This window comes from Rattus norvegicus, chromosome X (assembly GCF_021556685.1).
Source record: "Rattus norvegicus strain SHRSP/BbbUtx chromosome X, alternate assembly SHRSP_T2T, whole genome shotgun sequence".
NCBI lineage: Eukaryota > Metazoa > Chordata > Mammalia > Rodentia > Muridae > Rattus > Rattus norvegicus.
This window is the reverse complement of record NC_141554.1, coordinates 48,316,517-48,327,981: the sequence shown is the minus strand read 5'-3', so window position 1 is coordinate 48,327,981 and position 11,465 is coordinate 48,316,517. Positions and strand designations below refer to the sequence as shown.

At 37.1% G+C, this 11,465-nt stretch overlaps 1 protein-coding gene across 1 annotated transcript; it reads left to right on the top strand.

Moving 5' to 3' along the window:
- Positions 1-3,436: 3,436 nt before the first annotated feature.
- On the top strand, positions 3,437-9,492 carry Cldn34b (claudin 34B). Its single transcript, NM_001408871.1, is given in 3 exon segments — positions 3,437-3,590; positions 7,911-7,990; positions 8,592-9,492. A coding segment is annotated over 1 exon segment (627 nt). The 5' UTR covers positions 3,437-3,590; positions 7,911-7,990; positions 8,592-8,616; the 3' UTR covers positions 9,244-9,492.
- Positions 9,493-11,465: the final 1,973 nt, after the last annotated feature.

Below are 11,465 nucleotides of genomic sequence, written 5' to 3'. Positions count from 1 at the left end.
TATTGCATGCTTGTATGTATGTATGTATGTATGTATGTATGTATGTATGTATGTATGTTTATATGTGTGTGTGTGTGTGTGTGTGTGTGTATTCCTAAATATAGCTTGCTGAGTCTGTATAGCTTTTTAAAAATGTTTTTATGGTAAACAGAGAAACATGATTAAATATCATGACTTACAAGGCCAAAGAGATAGTTCAATATTTAAGAGTGTTTTTTGCTTCTAAATACCCGAGTTTGGTTCCCAGCACCAACAATGATAACACACAGCCATCTGTTAACTCCAGTTCTAGGAAATGTGATGCCTTCTTCTGACCTAAGCAGAAACAAAGTATGCACATGATGCACATCCATATAGGAAGGTTAAACGCTCATCAAAATAATATTAATATTAATATAGTGAACTAATAAATCATATAATTGTTGCCTGTCATAGCTTTAGTCATGTTATACTTACTGACTTTTAAATGGCTGAAGCATGTCATTGGCCATAGGAAAACCAGTTCAATCCCCAGAACAAACACCTTTATGCAAGGCCCTATCACTTCCCAACTGCATGTTTTCCATGTGACTTTGCCTAAATAAGTTCCTATTTCCTGTTTATAAGTAGAGATAAACTGTAGTAAAAAGAGTAAATGTCCTAATGTTCATAGCCTCCTGAAGACAATGACTCTAGTTTATAAGCATAGTAGTACTGCTTATTTACAGGCATATATTATAGGACACAATGACTACTGAAAATGTCACATAATTGTCAAGTCCAGCGTGGCCATGTGAGGGACAGTATGACATGGTTTCCCACTGCTGAAATAGAGCCAGCAGAGGGTGACCCTCCATGAGTTTTGATGGTTGCTATGATCATAAGGCTTGTTTGTATAATAGTGTACTCCATGTTAATTAGAGACAGCACGAGTCCAGGAGGCAAGGCTGTGTCTATGCCTCAGCAAAAGTGGTACAATATTGTGACCTTCAGGACAGCCCTTAAGGATGTGGGAATGAATGCTGAAAACATGGAGCCAAAATTATATTATTTCTCAACTATGTAAAATATAAGGATTCAATATCAATAGTATAAGGAGTGTCATCAGAGTGTTATAGAACAGAGGCAGCTGCACTATGAACCAGATCCTCAGAAAAATACTAAGGAAAGAGACAAAGAGATTTAGGGAATGGTTATCACAAGGCAAGATAAGATCAAAATAAGTGTTTTCCTTCTGCTTACAAAGGCAGGAGGACTCCTGAGTTCAAGGTCAGCCTAGGACAGAGCTAATTTATGTAGAGGAGTGGTTGGAATGGTGATTTCAGGGTGGGATCCTACCCAGCTACTTTATTGTCTGTGCTTGTGCTTTCTGTCTTTTCCTAAGAATCAAGGGGTTAGGGTCATGGGATGCTGATTCATAAGATAATCCAAAGGGAACCTTGGCTAAAGACTGAATTCATATGTAAAATAAAAGATTGGGCTTTTGGTCTGCAAGAGATGAGCTATCCAGAGAGCTTTTAAAATAATAAGAAAGCACTGCTTAGAGAACTGTCTCAAATAGAACATACAGAGCACAGGCTAGAAAGCTGTCATGAGCAGAACATAGGCTTGACAGCTTGGACCAATGATTTGAATTTAAGTCATTTGTTTCACAGCTCTCAAATAACCCTTCTCTCAGAACCCATTTCGAAGCTTAGGCCTGTCCTGTGTATATAATATTATGAATATGGGGTAAAAATTCATGTGTCAGTGTTGTCTTTTTATTTTTACTTGTATCTAGTATTCATAACTAAAATATAGATCAATATACTACAGAATATTAAAACATAAATAAGTTATTAGTCTCACAATAAAATATTAGATAATAACAGGTGTTTAAGAAGGGCAGGGAGACACATGTCTTAATTCATAACCTTCTCCAGTTGAGCAAGGAATATCACAACCTCAAGCTATAATGGTGAGACTGCTCAAAGAAATTATGAACAAATATAAAGAAAAATATTTGTATCAAATCTATCACTTCCTGTCAGCCCCCACATCATTTTCTAACTGCATCTCTTCATTTTTCTAAAACTAAAAACAGGGTTATATTAATGTAAATTTTTAAAAAGTTAACTTTTAAAAACATATTTATGTGTATTGGTTTGTTAACTATATGCATATCCATGTACCACTTTCTCCAGATGCCACTGAGGGCCAAAGCAGGGCATTGGATTCCCTTGAAATGGAGATTCAGATATTTGTGAGATGCTGTGTGAGTGTTAGGAATTGAAACCAGATACTGTGGAAGAGAAACAAATGCTATTAACCCCCAAAATATCTCTCTAGCCCTTAAATATTTAATTTATTTGTATGTATGTGTGTTGATGGGGGTGATGGAAGTTATGTGGATGTGCCTTCAGAGACCACAGAAGGGATTTGAGTATCCTGAAGCAGGAATTATAGGTAATTGTGAGCCATGTTGACATGGGTGTTTTGAATTAAAATTGTATCCCCTAGAAGAGAGGCAAATGCTCCTAATCTGTAAGCCATCTCTCCAGCCCCACAGTGACACACTTTGAATATGTGTCAATATATATTCCTATGCATTCCTATGTATTGACACATATCGGAATAATGTAAGTAATATAGGAAATCATTTTTCAGTATATTTCAATGTACTACAGAGTTTCTCTAAAAATATTGCCTACCATAATGTATAATTGTTTACTAATTATGCGTTGTAAGTGTGTTTTAGGAGTTCTTACCTTTCATTGCAGCTATAATCTCATTGGCTGTACAATTCAGGCAATTTTTGTATACACCTCTGCTAATTAACCACTCTAGTTCCTTGAGTGTTGATGCCACATCTATTATTCCACGAACTGGGGAAAGCATTTCTACACATGAGTTTATGGTGGATATTTTCACTCACACCACTATACTCCATTCTATGGCCCTCATAAACTTTGTAGTGATATCATAAAGTCAAATGAATTACATCTAGCTTCCAAAGTCCCTGTAGTCTTTTACAGTCTAACACTGTCTCAAAATCCACAGTCTCTCCTGATAGTCAAGGCAACCTCCTAACTGTAGCCCTATGTAAATACAAAAAGCAAACCACGTATTTCCAACATACAATGCATCTTTACATTGCAATAAAATTTCTAAAATATTATACCTCCAATGATAGGGAATATATATTAGTACATAGCAAGGGAAAAGGTAAAGCCACTGTGGGCAGGTCTGAATCAGTCAGGTATATAATGACCATTAGTAAGAAATTGCACTAGTAAATCCACCAAATACTGAAAATGTTGAAAGGAAAGTATATTTTGAAAGAAAGCACAGACAATACCACTGCCTCCCCCACAGAATCAATAGTTTTAATAAACATTAATAAAAGAACATAGGTAGGTAGGTGATGTCAGCAAGGATTGGAATCTGGTGAGTCAAGGGAATTCTCAGAACTGTGAAGTAGGCCAGTACTAATAGGCCAGGTGCTCATAAGCCAACAAGGAGACTCAAAGGATAAGGGAGAGTCACTGTTTCCTTGTCAGCTCCACTGGCATACTTTACTGATTGCCCTGTCACATCACCTACCAACAGTTAACTTGAAGACAGCAACTGTGGTTAGTATAACTTTCATCCATCTTTATTGTATATTCTGAATAATGAGGTTAAAAGTTAATTCATATCAAAATTCACTATTAACCATTTAAGTGTCTAATTCCACAGCAGGAAGATCATTCATTGTTGGGTTATAAAACCATCACAACTTTCAATCTTCTCTAACTAAATTCTATCTTTAGTGAATGTTAAATCTTTTTTCTCCTTGCTCTGGTCCCTAGCAACCAACAATATGGTTTTCAGCTCAGTGGAGTTTAACCCTCCAGGGACTACATTAGTAGAATTCCATGGTATTTGAGATATCTTCTATCTTATTTACTGTTCTATTACTGTGACTACATCATAGTCTAGTCAAGGCAACTCTTATGAATGTAATAATTTAATTAGAGGCTTGCTTATAATTTTAGAGGGTTAGTTCATGATATAATGTCAGAAAGGAATAAATCCATAGCTGAGAACTCATATCCAATCCACAATTGCAAGCAGAAAGAGTTGCAGACACACACACACACACACACACACACACACACACACACACACACACACAGAGAGAGAGAGAGAGAGAGAGAGAGAGAGAGACTATGCAATATATGAGCTTTAAAAGAAAAACCTCAAAGCCCAACACAGTGACATATTGCCTTCAACAAGGCAACCATTCTTCCTAAGTCATTAAACTAACTACAAACAAAGAATTCATTCTTACATATGAACCTGTGAACGTAATACTCATTCAAACCACTACATTCCATGACTTAACCTTCCTAGGATTTGTAGCACTATCAAAATGCAAAATGTTGTCTCTCCAGGTTCAAAAGTTCTTATATTCCACCACAGTCTCAACACTATTTCAAAATCTATAGTCTCTCTTAATACTCAAGTTTCTTATCAGAAATACCATGTAAAATTAAAATTAAAAGGCAAATCATATACTTTAAACATACAATGACACAGAATGTATATTACCATCTCAAAGCAGAAGACAACAGATATAGGGAGGAACTACTTGCCTAATAAAAGACCAATAAACCTAGCAGGAAAATTCCAAATCAGGTCTTTCTTTGTCTGGTGTCAAAGGGTATAGATTACTCTTTTTTTCCAGCTTTGCTGATTGCAACATACTTCTTTTCTCATAGATTTGTTCCACACCTTTCCTGCAGTTCCTCCTGGGAGATATCCCATGAGTCTTGCATTTCTAACATTTTGTGGCCTCTATTACATGACAGGCTTTGCTTTCACACCTTCACAAATGTTCTCCTCCTCTTCGTCTACATGCAGGTTCTCCCTGGCCATATAACATGCTGTGATGTCTTTCATTAAACACAGTGGCTGACCCCACAAACATTTTCCTTTATCCATCTTGACTCTATGTCTAAAACCATGTGACTGATGCTGCCAAGTTTTTTCTGCTTGCTAGGACTGAATCCTGGCCCCTTCCTTCAATTACATTTGCATATGCTTTCAGTTGTTTATATAATGGTTTTCATTGCAGCTTAAGCTTGCATTTAATTTCTTTCAAAAATTTTGAAGTTTAACTGTGTAAGGACTTAACACTGAAGGTGCCACTTCCTTTATTCTATTTTAAATCAGGATTTAAAGAGACAGTGTGTACGTGAATGAAGCAGAAAGCAAGGGGTGAGACTGAGGATTTCACCTCATCCTTAGTCTCTACTCCTTTATTTTTCTCTCCTATGAGGTCAGTAGTCATTGCTACCTGCTCCTATTGCAGAGATATTCTATTCTTTAATCCCTGAAAAGCAAAGAGTTAAAATCTATAGTATAAAATATTTTAAAACGTGGCATAAATAAAATAGTTCAGACTCCTCTTAAGTTTTTCTCTGAGATCTAGTGGTCATAGCTAGAGATCTGATTTATGATGGTTCAACTGCAGTGGAAGCCATACTTGAACTTTTAATTTTTACCATTTTACTTGTCCAACTCTGCCAACTAGAGAGAGCATTGTGTCTGTTTTACCACTGTGCTACTTATGAAAGGCATGTTTGTGAATTCCGTATCTCCTGACATAGAACTCATCATACTTTATCTTGCTGTGTTCTGAGCAGCTCTGGCTCTTCGAATCTCTTTCACAAACACAGGACTGTCCCTTCTGCTACCAGTGAAATTGAAAAACTCCATTCCTAACTCTCTGACCGGACCAGTGCATACAAGGAGCTTTTGATTCACTTAGGATTTTAAGTAAAAGAACTGGCCCAGAGAAACAAAGCTTGTTTTTGAAACTGTTCAGTTAAAATGACCTCTCTGGAGATTTTTTTCTAGTGAAAGAGTCTGTATTCATTTACCTTACCGAATGCTGGAGAGCACATGAATTTAACTCAAGTATTAATATTCATTTTCTTCTAAATTCTATTCTTATAAGTACATCTTAGTATCCGCGTGCAGGCAGAGATAAGAGTATCACAACTTCAGGTGCATTCTGGACTCCAGAATGATTTTTGAGGATGTTCTGGCCTATTTAGTGAAGCTTTGTATCATATCAGGCAACCAACCTTAGCAAAATTGCATGCATACATGGATTACTCTTGGAATCAAGACAACCTTGTTCATCTTTCAACAGCTTGTACCAATATAATCACTGTTCAAAGTATTACTAACAAAGACTCTTAGACACTTCCTCAAATGTTTTCCAAAGATTCATTTGGATGACTTCACTTGCCTGACTATCTCTATTTTAATCTACATCTTCCCTTTGCCTACACCTAAAACTAAACTGAAAACTTGAGCTTTTCTTTCAGAGTTGATCTCAGACATGAGGCTATATCCACTTTCCTCATTTCTAATACTTAATGTCCTCCATTTTATTGAGTGAGAGAGAATGTCCATTTAGAATTTCTGGCCTCACATGGCTCTGTCTCTTCATCTTCTGATCAACTAGTGTATGCCTTTAGATATACACATTGACTTCTGTTGAGCCTATCTTTAATAAGTATCACCTACAAATCATGCTACAAACGCAATCTATGGTACTAACAAAGGATTATTACAAGATAAACCCATGTTGCTTCTCAATGCTGCTTCTTGATCAACAAAAGTGGAGTTTTCTTTATTTAATTGTAAATTATACCAACTCAGTAGATTTTTTTTACTTCAGGAGCGTCAGTTCCCTTTGGCCTTCCTTAAATACATCCTTAAATTTTGCTCTTGGGAACACATGGAAGGATGCACATATGGAGAATTCCTGTGAAAATATTTTCCAATTATAGGGGTTTAGATTTGTGGTAGAACATTTCACTAATAAGTTGTAGTTTTGGTAATCTACATTTAACAAACACACAAACAACACACACACACACACACACACACACACACACACACACACACACACACACTAAACCGCCATCCCTATAAAAATTGACAACAATCCTTGCAAAAGCTATGTATGGTGTTCTTGCCAATAACCTTAGTTTAGAGAGTCTGAGGTAGGGTTGTTTTATGGATGAGATCAGTGTGGGGTACATAGGAAATTGGAGAAAAGATTGACTTACATTTAAGACCCCGTCCAATATAAACAAATAAAAAGAAGAAAGCAAAAGTTAGTAGGATCAATGACAAAATAATGTGACATATTTTAACCTAAGACATAGGTAGACAAGATTCTGAGGATTCAAATGGATCACATTTAATATTGACCAAACATATTTCAATGTAGACAGAAGTAAAGGATGAATAGATACAATTATGCTGTTTGTGTTAAATTCTTTTTATGTTTCTGGCATTAAATACTACAAAAATATCAACTTCCTGGAGAAAGTATTCATTTGGCTCACATTTCCATGTTAAGACCCATCAATCTGTATAAGGCAAGGTGAAAAGAACTTGAAGCAGATAGGCACAGTCCAGAAGAGTGATCAAGGTATTAATACATTCCTTTTAGCACTCAGACACCTTTCTACACTCAAATACAGCTAATAATTCCCTCCCTAGGGAATGTTGCTACTTACACCAGGAAGTTCTTCATAATTCAACTAACATTATGAAAATAATCCCTGATTACAATCCTATAGATCCACCAAATCTAGACAATTCCTCAGTTGAGAGCCCCCTCACTAATTGTTTTTCCATTATTTCAAGTAGACAATCAAACCTAACTACAAAACTATGAATGTACTCATAGTTTCTGTGTATGTTATAAATGGCTAAGAGTAAGTATTACCCATGTTCACACTTTTTTTTTAGGATTTGACATATTTTAAATATTCTGGGGAATTGGGTTACATTAAGATAAAGTATAAAATGTATTATATTGTACATACCATAAGTAAATTTTCTATTACTTTATGAGTTTCCATTCATTTCCTATCTTTCAGTATTGATGTGATACTGTATTGCACATAGCCAATGAAAAGGAAGTAATAAAAAAGCTGAAAACTTCCAGACTTGCTGCTAGGTATGTAAAATCATACAACTGGTATGAAATAGTTCTACAAATTCCAAAATACAAACTATATGAACTTGACATTGTATCCCTCCTCAGTTGAATACCTTACTAGCTACTCAAGAGAAATAATATTATGACGTATAAACACAAAGGTTCATATATAGTGATCATTCATATGGTGATGTTCTTAAGAGGGAAATGTTAGAGTTAATCCAAATGGCCAAGAAAAATGAATGATTGGGCAATGTTTGACTTATTACTAAGACAAACTTTTCACACTTGCTAACCATGGGTGACCCTTGAAAATATCATGCTAGTGATCAGATAAGGGGTCATGCCTTTCAATCTAGTTCTTAGGAATCAAAGGTAGCATGGTTTCCAGTTCATGTAAAATAAAGAATTAAAAATTTTAGAGGTCATTTGGATTATCTACTTGTTAGAACATATTGCCTCAGGAGCCTTCTCATACTCTTCTTACCCCACATTGACAGAAGCAGTTCTCCAGGTCAAGGCCTACTTTCTCAAACATAATACTTTTCTCCTAGTAATGTAACCCTGAATATACTGTCATTGTCCCAAGTAACCATCTTCATCTTGTATGTCATTGCAGTTCACAAGTATTCACTGTCACCATTATGTTGATGAAAAATTGCCATCACCAAATGGGAGGTTTTGCTTTGACCACAGTGGCCTGGCTACTCTGTTGCATATCCATAGGCCTCCCTCAGTGGCAAGTGTGGCACTATGAAGACCCTGTGATCCTCAAGCCTACAGTGGCTTTTGTGGGCATATGGAGAACCTGCATTTTCCACACTGACAGCAACTCCAGCAACAACAGATTATGTCACCAATACAGCTACCGTGATTCCTTCGTTCCTTTGTATATTCGAATAAACCAGCACTTGCTGCTGGTTTCTAGCTTTCTTGGGCTCTTTGGGAAAATCACCACCATTATTGCTCTTTCGAATGTGAGTATGGGAAGAGTACGGAGGAATGCCACCTGCAATCCATTCAGCCTTTCAGGGATTCTGAACATCATTGCTAGCAGCTTTCTTTACCTTGCTGTTTTGTTTAATTACATAGCCATCGTGCGCAAATGGAGGGTTTCCTTCCCACCATCTTTCCATATGCCTTCCCACCCACACACTCAGAAGATGGGAAGTGCCATGGCTTTGGCAATTATAGCTGCAGTTTTCTTTCTACTAAGTGGCACAATTTGCCTTTCTTCAAATTTAGGCAAGTCGCCCCATTCCAAAATTTAAAAGTAAATTACTACCTAACATAGCCTTGAAATGCCAGCAAAGATAGTGACTAGTCTTCCTTCATGTGTCTATATAAATTTTCAAACATCTTGAAAGGATGCCAATTGTGGCCTGTGACAAAGAAAGAGTCCAGTTGACTTCCCCTTATATTTTTGGGCTTCTTTGTGTCATCTTAATTCATTATTTGGATTGTGGGATTTTGTTAAATAAAAATCTCATTTAATGGGTAGTAATAAATTTGTGTTTTACTTCCTGTCAACAAAAGTTAATAATAAATAAACCTAATCCATATTGAAATGAGTGTCAAAGTACATTAACCTTTCACACTGCTCTTGAATCTAAGGCTATATCAGAACATGGACTCTTTCCCCCTTTCCCATTTATTCATGTCCGTCTACTCTATGTCCATTTCCAAGGAAAGTTCATCCTTCCCACTGGTCCATTACTATACAGATAATCTCTGTGGTTCTACAGATTGTACTCTTCTTGTTTTCTTTTTTTTCTGTTTTCTCTACTGGCTACTTTGTTTATTTATATTTCAAATGTTATCCCCTTTCCTGATTTCCCCTCTGCAAACCCCCTAGTCCATCCCCCATACCTCCTAAATTTATGAGGATGCTCATTCACCCATCCACCAACTCACTCCTCCATTACTGCCCAAGCATTTCCCTATACTGGGGCATCTAACGTTCACAGGACCAAAGGACTTCCCTCCCATTAATGCCAGATAAGGCAATCCTCTTGTACTTATTTAGCTTGAGGCAAGGGTCTCTTCATATGTACTCTTTGGTTGGTGGTTTAGTCCTTGGGAGCTCTGGGGGGGATCTGGTGGATTGATATTGTTGTTTTCCTATGGGGTTACAACCCCTTCAGCTCCTTCATCCTTCCTCTAACTCTTCCATTGGGGTTCCCATGCTCAGTCAGATGGTTGGCTGAAAGCATCCACATCTGTATTGGTCAGGGTCTGGCAAAGCCTCTCAGGTGACAGGTATACAGGGATCCTGACAGCAAGTGTTTCTTAGCATTTGCAATTGTATCTGGGTTTTGTATCTGCAGATAGGGTAGATCCCTTGCTAAGACAGTCACTGGATAGTCTTTCCTTCAGTCTCTGCTCCATTCTTTTCCTGCATTCCCTTTAGGCAGGAGCAATTCAGGGTTAAGATATTTGAGATAGGTGTGGCCATCCTTCAATTGAGGGCTGTATCTCCAGTTCCCCATCCCCCACTGCTACACTGCTCTGTTCAATTTCTTGACTCTCTGTATATCAGCCCCATCTCCCCACATACCTGATCCTGTCCCACTTTTCCTTCCTCCTACTCTCTCCCTTCCAGGTCTCTCCCTCCTTCTACCTCCCATGATTATTTTGTTCCCCCTTTTAAGTTGGACTGAAGCATCCACACTTTGCTGTTCCATCTTCTTGAGCTTCATATGGTCTATAAATCATATCATGGGTATTCCAAGATTTTTGCCCAATATCTATCCACTTATCAGTGAATACATACCATTTTTGTGATTTTGAGACTGGGTTACCTCACTAGTTCCATCCATTTGCCTATGAATTTGATGAAGCAATTGTTTTTAATAGCTGAGTAGTACTCCACTGTATAAATGTATCACATTTTCTATATCTATTCCTCTGTTGAGGGACATGTAGGTTTTTCCAGCTTCTGGCTGTTATAAAAAAGTGTGCTATAAACATAGTGGAGCATGTGTCCTTGTTATATGTTAGAGCATCTTTTGGGTATATTCCCAGGAATGGTATAGCTGGGTCCTTAGGAAATACTACGTCCAATTTTCTGAAGAACTGCCAGACTGATTTCCACAGTGGTTGTACCAGCTTGCAATCCTACCAGAAATGGAGGAGTGTTCCTCTTTCATCACATTCTTGCCAGCATTTGCTGTTACCTGAGTTTCAATCTTAGTCATTTCTGATTGGTATAAGGTAGAATCTCAGGGTCATTTAATTTGCATTTCCCTGATGACCACAGACATTGAACATTTCTTTAGGTTCTTCTCAGCCATTTGAAATTCCTCAGGTGTGTTTTTTGTTTGTTTGTTTGTTTAGCTCTTTACCCTATTTTAGTAGGTTTATTTGGTTCTCTGGAGTCTAATGTCTTGAGTGTTTTGTATCTTTTGGATATTAGCTCTCTATTGGCTATAGGGTTGATAAAGATCTTCTCCCAGTTTGTATATTGTCATTTTTCCCGTTGAAAGTGTTCTTT